The 17713-nt window shown below is 41.7% G+C and overlaps 1 protein-coding gene across 2 annotated transcripts in view; it reads right to left on the bottom strand.

Annotated features, from left to right (window-relative positions):
• Window positions 1-3757: 3757 nt before the first annotated feature.
• Window positions 3758-17713, bottom strand: part of LOC124256552 (endo-1,4-beta-xylanase 3-like) — a 37496-nt gene continuing 23540 nt past the window's right edge. The window contains exons 13-18 of one of the 2 annotated variants that reach the window (XM_046690536.1): window positions 15759-15988; window positions 15124-15214; window positions 9695-9823; window positions 9235-9324; window positions 8393-8572; window positions 3758-3887 (exon numbers count right to left, since the gene is read on the bottom strand). In XM_046690536.1, the coding sequence (XP_046546492.1) occupies window positions 3793-3887; window positions 8393-8572; window positions 9235-9324; window positions 9695-9823; window positions 15124-15214; window positions 15759-15988 (815 nt within the window). In that variant the 3' untranslated portion in view covers window positions 3758-3792. Of the gene's footprint in view, window positions 3888-8392; window positions 8573-9234; window positions 9325-9694; window positions 9824-15123; window positions 15215-15758; window positions 15989-17713 lie in introns of those variants that run through there. The other variant, XR_006892954.1, reaches the window with a different exon arrangement.

The raw sequence follows: 17713 nt of genomic DNA, 5'->3' as shown, positions 1-17713 counted from the left end.
AGGGCTGGACAAGGCCATGCAAACCATTCGCGGATCAATCGTGGACAACGTAGCCAAACTGGACGATCGGTGAGCATATCGCTCGTGGAAAAAACAAACTCGACGAAGCGAAGGACGAGTTCAGACGACGTCGGATCGCAGAAAGATTGCGCAACTTTGAAGAGGAAAGATCGATCTGATTGGAAGTGGCGTCCTCCTTCCGAGACGAGCTTCGATCCCAGATCAGCCGTGTGTGCGAAACCATCGACCGATTGTTGAATGAGGACACCACGTAGGCCGACAGGATCCGAACGTTGTTCGGGGAACAAGGGATCGGGATCACCATCACCAGCGTTCTGACGGCTTTGGGCTTCATCGTCTCGACCCTGGTCTTAGCGCTGACTGGCGGCAGCGGCATGACACCAGCACCAGCACCACCCAAAAAAGGTGGCGACGTCAAAGACTGGATAAAAAAAACAGTTGAAATCGCTCGGGGAAACCCTTGCAAGACTGGCCAACATCTTGGGCAGCAATGTGTCCTGGTAGCTGGGCTTCTTGTAGATAAAAAGTCATGTGGCTCGGCCAGAACCTGTGGGCAGTCGGCGGCGGCGTGGCCGGCCTGGTGTACGTCGCCGCTAAAGAAGCTTTAACCAAATGAAGCACACCCCAACCACGATTCCACCGATCACGAGCGCCGTTTTATGATCGAGGTGTTGCTGATGTTCGACCGCCGATGTGGGGCATGGTGGTGGTGTGGGTCAAACGCGGGGCGGCTCCGGGGGTGGTTTTACTATACCCGTTTCGCCGGTACTCGAGGGGATGGGACTCGACTAGCATTGACATCAAGATCGACGCCCAGTTTCTGATGGGTCGGTCACGATGATGATTTCGTTGTTGAGCCCACCACTTTGTGGATCCTCAGTCGCATGTCGCTCGGAGCCATTACAGTCCCATGCCGAACACGTAGTCGACTTTCGACCAGGCGAATTGCAACGTGTCCTGGTAACGCCGGATGGCACTCGGTAAATCCACCGGTCTGGCGATGGCATCCTCGATGTTTGTCACGAACTGTTTCTGCGCATCGTAGGCTGTCCCTTGACCCACAATGTCGGAATGCGTTTGCGACTGCGCATCCAACAGTGCCCACACGTACGTTCGAATCGAATCATTTAACCGTACGGTACCTGCGCGAGTGAACCCTTTCGACGTGTCCAGCATAAATCGTTTCCAATTGTCCGCAGGTCCCTGCTCATACCTCCATGCGCGATAATCCTTGCTGTCGTCAAAAGCCATGAGATCACCTCTCCACTCTGAACTTGTGATGTAAGCTTTCGCATACGTTTTACCACCACATTCTTTCAACTTCTTGCTGGCTTCTACGAGGGGCATGTTGTGAATGATAGGACCCAAACCGTGATTACGCCTGGCAAATGCCAATCCGTGTTCAGATCGATTTCGAATTCGTCGCAAATCCGTTCCTATGCACGACGATCGTCCGGATTGTTCGTCACGTTCCACGCCTTGTCCTGCGGAATGAGGGTGGTGATTTCTTTGAGGATGTGTCTGATCTGGTAGTATGCGTGAAACGAGAACACGGACCGACTCAGAGGATCACGACGAGTGTCGTTCACGGTCACGACGCACCCGGTCGTCACGCACCACACGGCGAAATTGAATTGAAGAATTGCCAGAACTGCATCGGGTTGTGAAACTAAGCATGTACTGCCTTGACGTTCGTGACCGTCAGCCTATACTTTGAAAAAACATCGATAAATTGAGCTTGAAAGTGGGAACCCTCCTTCACATCCACCACGATTTTCATGTGCGTGAGATCGGTAGCACTTAAATTATCGCTTTTAGGATAAATCATTCCCGGCTTGTACTTGGGTGTAGCCATATTAAAAGTATACCGCAGTGTCTCGTATATGTGTAACATGTACGTCACGCTCTCCGGAATCACGAACGGTGAGCCCATTTTACTGCTGCACGCGATCGATAACACGTCGGGGGACCTCGAAGTCACTCTCTGCGATCTCTACTACACGCGATGGACGAACATCAGTCAACGTCAAGGGAACAACAAGCTCTTCATCGATGGAAATTACCACGAGTTGTCCGACGGTTATTACAGCGTGTGTATGCTCAATGACAAAATTTTCAAACCCATGGAAGCCAGCCTCAAACTCAACGATTCGAATGGTACGCTGACGTTCACGAATGGGGAAAAACCCATCCAATTCGGTAGGCCCTTGGCGAGAACGCTCGGGTTTCCGTCGAACAACGTACAAACCTGAGACACCGTCAAGGCTTCGAAATTACTGAGCCTCGTGGTCTATCACGAGGTGTTCGTTCATCTCGACCGGGTAAGCACGACCGATAATATTCAAGACGAACGTCCTTCCACGCTGCTGAGAGCCGTGCCGGTGAAAACGGAAAAGTGCAACGACGGCAGAACGGAATCGTTTTCGACCTTACAGTACAGAAAGTTAATGCGGGGCAACATCACGGAACTCAAACTATCTGTTTTAGATATGAAACATAAACCAATGCATATCGGCTATCTAAGCGCCACGCTGCACATCAAACAACGATGACTCAAGCTTCGGGTCGCGGAACAGCCATGCGAATTAGAAAATGCCCTACCACAGGGATCTCCGACCTCGGGGACACGCGCGGCTTCGACGAACCCGGGGTCGAAGGCAAAATATACTGTTTAGAATTAAGAAGCAATACTTATAGGCGAGCGGAAGTCCGCCGTGGTGGTGGTGGTAGCCTAGGAGATTGAAAAACACCCAATACAATCTCGTCCACAACGACAATAACAAATGGGTGATGGTCATTGAGAGTAGCATCGTAGACTACGCTTGTAACGACGTCGATGTAAGTCATTGAGAGTAGCATCGTAGACTACGCTTGTAACGCCTTCAGTGTAAGTCATTGAGAGTAGCATCGTAGACTACGCATGTAACGACGTCGATGTAAGTCATTGAGAGCAGCATCGTAGACTACGCATGTAACGACGTCGATGTACTACGAGAGCAGCATCGACGCTTGTAACGACGTCGATGTAAGTCATTGAGAGCAGCATCGTAGACTACGCTTGTAACGACGTCGATGTAAGTAATTGAGAGCAGCATCGTAGACTACGCATGTAACGACGTCGATGTAAGTCATTGAGAGTCGAATCGTAGACTACGCTTGTAACGCAGTCAGATTACGTCATCGTAATATGTTTACAATACCGTCACAATAGGTCATCGTCTAAAAGTATCGTCAACTTCGCTTTTGACACCGTCAAAATAACTTATCGTCTTCATCGCATCGTCCTGTACGCTTGTAACGCCGCTAAAAGAAATCAAGGAAGTGACGATATACCTGCAGTAGTAAAAGTCCTTAACATCGAGGTTCGTTTCTATCCGTAATTGAGTTTCAACAATCAACAATCGTCTGCTTATTTGCGGACAGCGGCGGTGGGGTAGCCCAGTGGTTAAAGTGTTCGCTCGTCACGCTGAAGACCCGGGTTCGATTCCCCACATGGGTACAGTGTGTGAAGCCCAGATCTGGTGTTCCCCGTCGTTATATTGCTGGAATATTGCTTACAGCGGCGTAAAACCATACCCCCCTCACTCACTATATACGAACAACCCTCTAGAGCATTCTGTATCACAGTCATTTTAAGTTCAACTTTTCAATTCCATTCATTCCATATTCTGGACGTCTGACCGCGTGAGGTCGGTTGACACGCTTGACACGTTTCTAGAAGAGAATCACGCAAATACATCTCCTAGTGATATTGTATTTATTCCAACTCCATCAGTGTGGTCTGCAGCAGGTGGCGAAGGCTGTGACCCCCATCTCTCCCCACAGTCTCTCAGCTCCATTCACCGCCACGCACTGGTCAGGGTTAGCTGAAACAGCAAGGAAATATTCTGTTTGAATATAAGTAACCGATTTTATAATGGCTATGAAAGAAAGTTGAATAATCACCATTGTGGTTAAGACTGACGGCTGGACTGACTATCAACATGGAGGCCTCAGAATGATTGATATAGAAATTAATGCTTTGAAATTATCCTCATTGAAAAACTATATAAAAAAGCAATAGAATCTATAAACATCTTTCCCGTAATTCAATTATTCTCACTTGGCTCCAATGCTGTTGACTGTTTATCTGACCATGATAATCCTTATTGGAGAGACGTTTTATCTTCTTGGAGGATATTCTATAAGAAACGTTTTTGAGGAAAATGATGTAGACCAAATCTTGACACTTTGGTTGAATCATTTCTTTAAATCATCAAAGTACGAAATTATATTAAAATAACTGGTTTAGTCACGGTATACATAGTATAAAATATATATGTGATGAAAATGGCTTTCTAAAGCCGCTTTTACATGCATACATTTACTTACAGGAGTAAATTCGCTTATGTAAGTAACTTTACTTATGGTAAGTAAATTAACCATGTAAACGTCACAAAACCAATTTACTCACGTAAGTACTTACCCTCCTGGAGTAAATTTACAATAAAAAGTACCATTGTAAAGATACAATGATAAAGGTGCCAGTACATGGTACTATCTGTAGTAAAGAACTTGTAGCATGCAATCCGCCGTGAGAAAAAGGGCATGTTTAAAATTTCGCGACACATCGTAAGCTATTTTTTCAAATCGTTACAAGGGGTTAACGCGTTTCGATATGGAACTGATTCAGGTCGCTGCTACAAGTCCTTACTAATGAGGGTCCCAGTTCAGCAAATGTTTCTTTAGTCATATTCGAAAATTCTCTACCCACTGGCCTTCATCAAAGTGCCTTGCACAATGTCTGTCCACCAGGCTCTTAAACGGGCCTTTACCCAATCATGTTTGTCGTTTGTTAAGCCTGGGACAAGTCCTGTAGTAAAACAAATACTGCAGATCTCGTCTGCGTTTTAAAATCAACAGCCTACTCATTTTATGTCTGAAGATTAAAAGACAAAAATTCTTCAAAACCAGATGTCTGGGTGGTATGCAAATAAGATGATCTCCTATTGGTTACATAGCTATGCGAACAGAATGTAAATATACTTTTACTCCTGTGAGTTAATTTACTCCACAAGTAAATATACTTACAGGAGTAAATGTGTGCATGTAAAAGAGGCTATGTTTTGAAAATTTAAAACAGAGATACAGAATGCAGGGCACTTTCTTAGATTATCAACGTTTGTCAAACAATATTCCAAATAACTGGAGATATCGGATAAGAAACAGGAAACTTACATTTGATCAGACACATATTAAAAGTATATACAAATATATTACCTGTAATGCTAAAGGTTCGAGGAAATTCTATGATAAACTAATTAAGAATGATACTACACCCAAGTCATTAGAATATTGGAACACTTTCAGCATGAGATTGACTAGAAAGATGTATTTATCTGTTATAGGAAATGTACAAATGGCTGTAAGCTCTTAAACTTTCAAAACAAATTTATAAACAGAATAATTTATACCAAAAAAAGAATGATTGAAGATGAAGTTAGTTGATGACGATACATGTATATCCAAAAAGAAACTGTGAATCTCAAAAACCCGTATAGATCATTAAGGAATAGAAGTAAAGTTATGAAATAATATCATGATAAACGTGTTATGACCACATTGAATTGATTGTTACGCATTTCCCGATAAAATCATGCACATCATGCGTGGGAAGTCACTACCACGTGATCTGCACGTGCAACCATACACCACTTTCAACAGTTGAAATCAGTGAATGCTGACAATATAATTTGAAGCTTTGTACTGCCTCCCTTTAAAAAAACAAACAAGAATTTGGCTGTTTATTCAGACAATATGCCACGACTGTCAAATGCACAACGTAATCAAGCAATTGGTTTGCTTGAAGCAGGTGTCTCTCAACAGGAGATTGCCAGGCGCTTCAATTGTCACCGAAACACTGTTGCAGCTCTAAGACGACAATACCGCCAGACTAATGACATTCAAGACCGACAGCGGACAGGGCGTCCAAGAGTAACCAACCCTGCTCAGGACAGATGGATACAGAATACCCACGTAATCGCATGCAAAATCTCGTAACAACAACCAGAACCATTCCTAACTTAAGGCGAATTCATCCTAACACCTTCAGAAACCGCCTACGTCAGTTTGGACTCCATGCACGTCGACCTGCAATTCGACCTGTTCTTACACAACGTCATCGACTTAATCGGCTGCAGTGGTGCAGGCATCACATCAGACATCCTCTTCACTGGTGGAGGAACGTCCTGTTCACGGATGAATCAAGGTTCAATCTGTCACATTCTGTTGGTCGCCAACGAGTCTACAGGCGCCGTGGCGAAAGCTATGCTCAGGCCTGTGTCATTGAAAGGAATCGTTTCGGTGGTGGTTCAGTGATGGTATGGGGTGGAATCACAGCTAAGAACCGTACTGAACTTGTGGTTATCCAGGGCAACCTCACTGGTGTTGGATATCGTGACCATAGTGTAGCCCCTGTCATCCTCCCCTTCCTTCAACGTAATGTACCTGGCGTTATTCTGCAGCAAGACAACACCCGACCGCACACCGCACGCAGAATAATGTTGACCTTCCGCCATGGCCTGCGAATTCACCTGATCTTTCTCCCATTGAGCACATATGGGATGAAATGAAGCGGAGATTACGTCGCCAGCCACACCCTCCAGCGACCGTGCAAGAACTGACTGCAGCACTAATCAGGATTTGGAATAACATTCCTCAAGTCTTCCTGATACGTCTGATTGGGTTGATGAGATGTCGTTGTAATGCAACGATTCAGGCAAATGGAGGTCAAACCCGATATTAAGGATGTGAAATTACTCTTTGACCCCTCGAGTGTTCTTGGACCTATAGGTACGCTGACGTTCATTAGAACAACCTACTGACTGATTGTTCAACTCATAATGTGCTTATCTATCCATAAACTTTGCCTGATCGTGTAATACATGTATTTCAAAACGACTGATTAAAACCGTAGAATGATTCAATGCACAGTTTCTTTTTGTACCTAGTACATTTTGTAAAACCGCCTCAGAAGATAGATGTTTTCTTTGAATAACAGTTTGTCAACTTTTTGCTTAAAGTTGAAGAATTCCTTAATAATGACCTCCAAACCAATCTGACACTATCTAAATTCATTATTATGTTTGGACTGTCCTCAAACAACCAAGTAGTAAATCACATTATACTACCTGCCAAAAGATTAATCTATACTTCAAGCCTGAAGCAGCAAGATATATCTTTTGCAGGATTTCTTATGTTGCTGAAGGACATGTGCTATATTGAAAGGTTTATTGCAATGAAAAATAATAAATTTAGTTATTTTACTAAGAAATAGCATCACTTAGATACCCTACTCTGACATGTTAATTTAGCACACACACAACTTCACCAACTAATGTGGCCATTACAGCTATAACACTTTTATCTAGCTCCTGTCTATCTATATATGTACACCCTCATATGTATATTCAATTTTGTATATTAACTTGATGATATAACTGCCAACATATGTCACTCTTCTGCCTGCACATGCAACTTGAAACGGAATTTAAAAAAAGATATAAAAATAGATGCTTCACTCCCTGTTTACTGGGGGCGATGGGGTAGTCTAGTGGTTAAAGTGTTCGCTCGTCACGCTGGAAATCCAGGTTCGATTCCCCTCATGGGTACAATGTCTGAAGCCCATTTCTGGCGTCCCCAAACCGTGATATGCTGGAATGTTGCTAAAGCGTCACTAAAACTCCACTCACTCACTATTTACTTCCTACTCCTTCACTTGTGTTTCCTTAAAGGTCAATTCACTTAAAAGCTGGTCTCCGACTCGTCAGTCAAATCCCGCTCATTAACTCTTCCTCTTGGTCAGCAACTCGAAAAAAAATCACACACACACCACCACCCTACCCCTTGGGCTAACCGCTATCATTAACCCCCTCTACAAGGTTACACACTCAACGGGGCGGTGGGTTAGCCTGGTGGTTGAAGCATAATGCCAGGATTCGATGCCCCTCATGGGTACAATGTGTGAACCCCATTTCTGGTGTTACCGCCCTGATATTGCTGGAATATTGCTAAAAGCGGCGTAAAACCAAACATTAACTCAAAACCGGTCTCCCTGGATCCTACACTCGTTCACACACTCTCAGTAACTCCTTCCCTTGGCTAACCTCTCTCATGAACACTCAATGTCACCCACGAAGTAACTCCTCAAAGTCAAACACATAAACTCTTCTACTCAATCGCCAACTAAAATTAACTCCTCCAACAGATCATCCACTCCGATTTTACTTCTCCAGTAGGTAACCAACTCAAGTTTGCTGCCCCACATAGTAAGCCATTCATATTACCGTAGTCACTCGGTCGGAATATCCGCTACCTTCCATCATGAACACACCTTTAATATACGCTCCTCCTACTTTGCCATCCTCAGAAAATCCTGAGCAGCCCACGAGCTGCCACCCAGAGTCACATGAAACACCGGCCACGTCCCCTAATTTGTTGCCCGTGGGTTTGGACGTCTTTACTTGACAGGTGAGATTAGGGGCTGAACAGCACATGGCATAGGACGTTACACCTGGAATAAGACAAGGAATGGGGTGAGTACTGGGGATCAAAATGACTTGGTTAATTTTAGTGAACAAAATGGTTGTGTAGGACAGTTTATTACACGCGTGTTCTAAATATCTTTATGAGATACTTCTGGTTACATGTATTTGAAACATACATGTGTTGTGTAACCAGTTGAAAGCTATCCAACAAGTGCTGTGTCACCAAACTAGGTTCTTCAACGATAGTGACGTCATAATGCGAACTTTGCCGGTATTTTAAATAAAATATTATCACTCCATTCAAGCAGTTTTTTACCAAAAATCTGAACCAAACATTAAAATTCAATTTTCGGTGTCCTGGCGTAAGTATTATTTTTCGATTGAATATTGTTAATTGTTCATTTCATCTTTAAAGTAGTCGTGACAGAGTTATCTTCCGTTCGTTTTGTTTACATCCGGTATCGTCTGCTTGATTTGTCATCATGGATCCCACGTTTTGCCGTCCTGTGTGTGATACATAGACCACAAAACTCTTTGATGCTGAATATGGAAAATATTCCAACTCAATATTCTTAAACGTTCTGATGTATTCACTAGCTTTGCTCGTTTTGAAATCGTAGACCATGATATTGTGTTAATTGTAATTGTCCACTTACGGTGAATATACAGGAAAAAGTCCTCATCTTACCGCCATAGTTTTCAGAATTCTGGGCAAAACACGAATGGGAAGAAGGAAACGCCCCATCGGTGTGCTCGTTGCTGTTGTGAGACGTACAACCTGGTAAGTTAAACACGTTACAGTGGTTACAAAGAGGTCCTGATTATACTTTCATTAAATGGACCCGTGAAGGTCCAGGTTAGAATGTGCCTTCAGTAACCCATGCTTGTCGCAAGAGGCGACTAACGGGATCGGGTGGTCAGGCTCTCTTACTTGGTTGACACATGTCATCGGTTCCCAATTGTGCAGATCAATGCTCATGCTGTTGATCACTGGATTGTCTGGTCCAGACTGGAATATTTACAGAACGACGCCATATAGTTGGACTATTGCTGAGTGCGGTGTAAAACTAAACTCACTCACTCACTTTCATTAAATTAGTACATTTTGCACACAATACAGAAATGACCACAGGTCAACTCCTTCTCACCTGTAGCGAACATGTTGTTGAGACACTGGGTCTCCAGCCGCTGGTCCAGCACTCCTTGTGAGACCCCTGACTTCCGGTAGTCACACTTCAGGCCTGTCAGTTTACAACATCTCGCCGTCGCCTGAGCAGCTGTAACAAGAGCCGCTTCTCGTATCTCGTACTGTTACAGGTAACCCTTGCACGTCTTCCCTGGGATGTAACATATCTCACAGAAACTCACAATATACATATATCACTACTACATGTCCTCTGTGATCTCACTTTGACCCCCTACACATTCTCACACAGTTACTCAAGAAACAGGGACGAATTGAGTCAACGTGGACAAGAGATGGACGTGTGAACATTCTCGAACAGATCGAAGGACGTACCCGTGTGATTCACGACGAGTCGGAACTCGATCAGTACAGGAGATAACTGTGTTCTAGTTGTGTTCTTGTGATGTGTGCTAATCAAGGATATTCATGGATTGTAAATATGTAAAATGTAAGTAAATTTGAAATCCACATTTTAGCCGCTATACATCCTGTTATCATGTTTTCTGTGTGTATATATCACTGTATATAGCCTTACCTTTCTTGTTTCCAACTTTCTCATTATTTGTACCAAATCTGTTATTTCTCCTCAGTATCCATATTCCATTATTGTATCCAAGCACAACCTCAGATCTGCATTGCCGTTCAGTCATATGTCACAATTATGCATGTATGTATCCACTATTGTTGACATCCGATCCGCCTGTCACACTGTAACCATATTCTATGTATCAGTCTGTTTAAAAAATGGGTAATAATGTTATGCAACATCGTGTGGCGATCGGTGTCTTCAATTGTGTCCGACTTTGCAAACAACTGCGTATGAATGTAAAACATTATTTTTTCAGCATGAGTGGCAAATCGTTCAGAGAACATTTTCTCACTGAGCTCTCCTTCATATATACTATCTTAACAATTTCATGTAAATCAAGCTGTGTGTTAGTTACTCTTAGTGTGCTGCAGTCGCAAATTGTCAATATCAATGTAGTATTACATCTGCTATTGTTAATTCAGCTTGCGGGAGACGTAGAGTTAAATCCAGGGCCATTTTCACGTGCAGACTATGACAAATCACTCTCAATCTTCCATCTCAATGTGAGAAGTTTACGCCACAAACTAAAATACCTGTCTGAATATTTATCTGAATATGACATTATTTGCCTAACTGAAACCCATTTAGATTCCGATGTAGATATTGATACGCTCAAATGGGTGAATTTTCATGAACCCATACGGAAAGACAGAAATTCTTTCGGTGGTGGAGTTATCATGTATATTAATCACGCTCTCTGTTTTACGAGATTATGTCATCTTGAAAATCACTGTGATGAATCTATATGGGTTAAAGTATTTATCCCACAAAAGCCACTTGTGTTATGTGTCACCTACAGACCACAATACCAAGGTTTAGAATACTGGAGTCGGCTTGATAGTAGCATTGAGACCGCATTAGATATCTCGAGTAAAATTACCGTTGTTGGCGATCTAAATGCAAACCTTTTGTCGAATAATAACACGTATCTGCATGATTTAATAGCCAGAAAAAATCTGAAAAATGTTATTAAAGACCCAACGAGAGTAACAAAAACAACGAGCACACTGCTTGATCCCATCATTATATCTGAAGATGCTGATGTTTTAGACAGTGGTGTTGTAGATTTATGTAAAAGTATAAGTGACCACAAAGGTACGTATATCACCGTTGATGCTCATGTAAATACCAGGTTAGCCTACAAAAGAAACGTATTATGTTATGAAAGAGGTGACTATGAGAAACTCAATGCTATGATTAATGAGACAAATTGGTATAACATATTTAGTAGTTGCAGGAATGTTAATGAAGCCTGTGCACTGTTTTATAAGCATCTCAACCGTTTTATATTTGTGTGTATTCCTTCTAGAACGGTCACCATTCGACCAACTGATAAACCTTGGTTTACTTCAGAACTTCGGAGAGAATGTAGAAAAAGAAATAGAATAAGAAAAAAGGCCCAAAAGACAAACCGTCTAGTAGATATTTTGGCTTATAAGAAACAAAGAAATAAAGTAAATAATATGAAATGTTATGCAAAGGATTCATTTTATGCCAGTCTCACAAACGATTTTTTACTTCATCTGTATTCTAGTAATAAAAATTCCTATTGGAAATTACTTCGGTTTTTGATTAATGATTCAGGATCAGTCACTTGCATTCCGTCTTTAAGACAAAATGATGCAGATGAAAACCCAACGTTATTCACTGATATGCAGAAAGCAGAGAAACTTAATCAGTATTTTCAGTCTATATCTAATATTGATGAAGAAAACACATATATGCCATTCTTTGACAAACGCACTGATTCTGTTTTAGATAGTGTAACAATTGATGTAAATGAAGTGTCCGATATAATCAAATGTTTACATCTTAAAAAAGCTTCTGGCCCGAACAGAATCAGTCATAAGTTTCTTAAAAATGTTGTACATTCAATAAGTATCCCACTGTGCATGTTATTTAATCAGTCATTAAAAAGTAGTATATATCCAAGTGTGTGGAAAGAAGCATATGTAATGCCCCTATTTAAAAAGGGTGATCCCTCAGTGGCCTCTAACTATCGGTCTATATCCTTGATCAGTTGTGTGGGCAAGGTGTTTGAGAGAGTGATGTTTAAACGTCTGTACAACTATTTTCATGCAAATCGATTATTGTATAAGTATCAATCAGGTTTTCAGTCTGGTCACTCAACTGTTCATCAATTAATTGAAATATATGACCAAATCTGTGCGGCTTTAGATGATAAAAAACACTATTGTTTGGTTTTCTGTGATGTCTCTAAAGCTTTTGATCGTGTGTGGCATAAAGGTTTATTGTTGAAATTAGAAAAATACGGAATTCATGGTTCATTGTTAAATTGGCTAGCAGATTACATAAGTAATCGTTCACAAAGCGTCTTTGTGAATGGAGCCCTATCCAAGCCGGGGTATTTACAAGCTGGTGTCCCTCAAGGGTCAGTCCTCGGTCCTTTCTTATTTCTTGTTCATGTCAATAATATTGCTGATGATTTAAACTGCTTGACACGATTATTTGCTGATGATTCGTCTCTTGGGTCATCTTCTCATGATCGTCTATTCATTGAAAGAGATTTGAATTTAAACTTGGAAAGGCTGCGGGCTTGGGCAAAGCGGTGGCTTATAACATACAATCCTGATAAAACTGAGGCAATCTTTTTCTCCTTGCAAAAGAATGTTGATGCACTAAATCTCTACTTTAACGGGGTTTGTGTCAAAACAGTTAATAATCATAAACATTTGGGATTAACATTTTCAAAAGATTGTAAATGGTCTGACCATATTGATAATATTGTAAAATAACTTCAAAATGATATCTTCTCTACGTAAACTCAAATTTTTATTACCGCGCTCTGTATTGAATAGAATTTACGTAATGTTCATAAGACCCCATTTTGAATATGCGTGTGAAGTATGGGATGGATGTGCTAAATATCAAGCAAATAAATTAGAACAACTGCAATTAGAAGCAGCAAGAATTGTAACAGGTTTACCTAAATATACTCATCATGAACATCTGTATTATGAAACTGGTTGGGAATCTTTAGCAGAACGTAGGAGAAAGCGTAAACTTCGCCTTTTTACAAAATACAGAATAATATGGCACCATCGTACCTTATTGATCTTGTTCCTGGGGACGTAGCATCTAAATGTAGCTATAATCTTCGCAACTCTGATGATGTCTCACTTCCTTTCTCGCGATTAAAATTTTCGTATGATTCTTATTTTTCATCCACAATTAGAATGTGGAATGAACTTCCAGTTGAAGTGAGAAAAAGCGAGTCATTGAATTCTTTTATATCGAATATTGTTATAAAACATAAAACTGCTCCTCAATACTTTGATTCTGGACCGAGAATCACTAACATCATCCTTACAAAACTACGTTACATGTGTAGTCAGTTGAATTATGATCTATTCCGTGCTGGTTTAAGAGATAACCCAAGTTGTTCTTGTGGAAATGTTTGTGAAAATTCTTATCATTACTTATTTGACTGTCAATTATATACAGTACAGAGAACTACCATGATGACTAATTTACGCAGTATTACAAATGTGGATATAACCTATGAGTTACTATTACATGGCAATGCAGATCTGACTGTTCACATAAATCAAAACATATTTAAAATTGTTCAAACATATATTTGTCATTCAAAACGATTTTCTTAATTGTTGCAATTGTTCCCCTTTTTCCCATATTTCTGCTCTGTTCTTCTCTGTCCATCTTGAATGAATGTAAATAATACTATGTAAATACTACGGAGAGGGTGTTCTAAGTTGTATAACTTGTACCCAATCCTTTTCTCATGAATAAAATATGTTTAAAACAAACAACGTGTCATTCGCACCTCTCACTGTCAGATGTAAACATAGCACATGTTCACACTGTTAAATCTAACACTTTGACGCGTGCTCCTCTAGAATCTCACACACAGTTACTTGTAACACAAACACGTGTCATTCGCACCTCTCATTGTCAGATGTAAACAGATCACATGTTCACACTGTTAAATCTAACACTTTGACGCGTGCTCCTCTAGAATCTCACACAGTTACTTGTAACACAAACACGTGTCATTCGCACCTCTCACTGTCAGATGTAAACAGAGCACATGTTCACACTGTTAAATCTAACACTTTGACGTGTGCTCCTCTAGAATCTCACACTTGTAGTTCACTTCGCACCTCTCAACACAAACACGTTAAATCTATTCGCACCTCAAACACGTGTCATTCGCACCTCTCACTGTCAGATGTAAACAGAGCACATGTTCACACTGTTAAATCTAACACTTTGACGTGTGCTCCTCTAGAATCTCACACAGTTACTTTAACACAAACACGTGTCATTCGCACCTCTCACTGTCAGATGTAAACAGAGCATATGTTCACACTGTTAAATCTAACACTTTGACGTGTGCTCCTCTAGAATCTCACACAGTTACTTGTAACACAAACACGTGTCATTCGCACCTCTCATTGTCAGATGTAAACAGAGCACATGTTCACACTGTTACATCTAACACTTTGACGTGTGCTCCTCTAGAATCTCACACAGTTACTTTAACACAAACACGTGTCATTCGCACCTCTCATTGTCAGATGTAAACAGAGCACATGTTCACACTGTTAAATCTAACATGCTTTGTGATCCTGGTTCTCACACGGTATTAGGTCAGATTATCACCTCCCCAATTTCCCTCTGCCGCGAGCTTACTTTTCAAACGAAACCGAGGAGGAGGCTTTGATCTTTCACATCACATGTTACCCAATGACATTTCCTCCCGCATCTCACTCGACGGAATCAGAAGCAATAATTCTCTTGTACCATGCTCAGTAACTCACGTGCAGTTGCATGACTCCCTTCATATGTCTGACAAAGAGGGTTCCCATTCTGCATGTAAACTGCCTCCCCATCTCGGGTATTACGATTATCCTGGTAACAAGGAGTAAACAATGGAAGCAATGGAATCTCTTGATCAAACTGACAACAGCTGATCAAACTCGCTGACCTGATTTACACATGTGGTCGTTTCCCAACTTCGTAGATCAATGCTCATGAAGTTGATCAGTGGATTGTCTGATCCAGACTCTATTATTTACAGACCGTCGCCATATAGCTGGAATATGTGCTGAGTGCGGCGTAAAACAACCAAACAAAACAACCAACGATGTTTTCTCAGAACCTGAAGGCGTGAATGAATGATTAAATGGTGTTTTGCTGGAAGAAGATAGGTAGATTGTAGGAAGGAACGAGGGATAGACGTTAACAGCCAGTTAGGCTGTAACGGCGAAACGAATTTGAACGTCTTCAACAAATTTAGCTGGCTGTATGGACAAGCGCGTGAATCTTCATCTTAGTGAGCCTACCAGTTTCTGCTATAAGGATGGACGACGCCGGACAGGCAGCCATGGCACATTTACCAGTTAGTTTTTGGATTTTGGATTATTTTCAGGGATGCATTTTTGCAGTGGCTAACCTTTATTTTCCCCAAGCATCCGGTCAGGACGTAACCGCTAGCACATCCAACCTCCGTCATCTTGTCATTCCCAACTTGAGAGAAGCCCGAGAAAGCCGAGACACAGGTCAGCTTACTGGAGGTGCCCGAGGTCTTTTGTCCCATTGAGTGTTCGTTGATGTGTGCCACGGGGTGAGAAATGACGCGGTGGTAGTCGATGGGGGACTTCGTTGTTGGAATGTTTATGTGATCTGGATATATTGTCAAACAGACATTTGCTATGCATAAGAAGTCAAAGTAAACCCGATCCTGTCAGATTTCAACAGTTCACCTTCCCTGCCATGGTATACCAGTTGTCAGTGATATGATTGCATCGGATGATCTTCGGCTTATTTGTGTAGTTTATATCTGAAATGATTATTCGTTATACCTTGCCGCGCCATGTTAGCTCTAAATACTGATTTTATACAATATTTGAGTGAGTAAGTGACTTTAGTTTTACGCCGCACACAGCACATATTCCAGCTATATGGCGGCGGGATGTAAATAATCGAGTCTGGACCAGATAATCCAGGGATCAACAGCATGAACATCGATCTGCGCAACTAGGATACGATGACATGTGTCATCCCAGTCAGCGAGCCTGACCACCCGATCCGGTTAGTCGCCTCTTACGACAAGCATGGGTTACTGAAGATCAGTTCTAACCCGGACCTTTACGGGTTACAGTATTTGAAACTGGTATCTTACTGATAAACAAGGCGAAGAGACGTTGATGTTTTAACATTGAGTTCAATGATAATTAAGTATTAGATATTCTGTGATTTATGTTAAATAAATTTTAAACGCCAGAAAATAATCACCCTCAATTATCCATCAATACAGTTTCCTTTAAGTGTATATGGCAAAAGTGCGCTGAAAATAATATACTAACGGAAAAATGTAACTGTGCATAAAATAAAACTTATTTGCAAAGTTATAAAAATAACACTAAATAAACATGCAAGAGCAAACAACTTTGCATAAAATTTGATGTCACGTATCGCGCGTAGTACGTGCACTTTGTGCACAATGAACTTACTCACTTTTTGCATGCTTTTTTACACCTGAAGGTCACACACCTGATATTGAAATTTGAACAATGGTTGATTATTCTCCAGCCTCTGAATGTTGTGGAAAACACGTTAATTTCAACCTAAACTGCGCGTCCGTCATGCCACGGCTTACGGAAAATCGGCGTCTCCGCGACGTGGGTATGCTGCAGTTTGGATTTGCCAAAAATAAAGTGGCCAGACATTTTGGTGTCCATCGAAACACGATCTCATCTCTTTGGAGACGTTCTCAACATCTCCAGAGAGATTTGCCTCGGGCCGGAAGATTTCATGTGTACAGCTCCGATGGTAAGACAAGGGTGTGCAGACTGCGAGGTGAACGGTATGCATTGTTCAACGTCGACAGTTTGGTGGCGCAAAGCGTTATGGTATGAGGGACGAGCATCACATGTCATGGTCGGACATGACTTGTCATTGTCAGTGACAGTCTGACAGTTCTGGATACAGGGATGAGATCATTGGGCCTCATGCGCAACCCTTCATTCAAGGACAGAGACGTAATCTCACGCTTCAGTAAGATGATACTCGTCCATATGGGTTTTTCGGACCTGTCCCCTATCGAGCACGTGAAGCATGAAATGGAGCGACGCTTACGTCAAGGCAACAATCAGCCATTGACGTTAGCTGAATTGGGACAAGCGGTGGTTCAGACATGGAACAACATTCCCCAAAAATATCTTCAATCTCTTAGTGTCGCCTATGCGTCGTCGATGTCAAGCATGCGTCAACGCCAATGGTGGACACACACGATACTGAATTTGTTAACTGACTTTTGACACCATATCTCTTCAAAGGCGTGCCACGATGCCTAGTGTCAAATCATACAGATTTCGATATTATCCTGTCAACAGTTAAATAGAGATT

This window comes from Haliotis rubra, unplaced genomic scaffold (genome assembly GCF_003918875.1).
Source record: "Haliotis rubra isolate DU_JTF1 unplaced genomic scaffold, ASM391887v1 Scf63, whole genome shotgun sequence".
Classification (NCBI taxonomy): domain Eukaryota; kingdom Metazoa; phylum Mollusca; class Gastropoda; order Lepetellida; family Haliotidae; genus Haliotis; species Haliotis rubra.
Note: the sequence above shows the minus strand (reverse complement) of the source record. Positions and strands in the feature narration are given on the sequence as shown.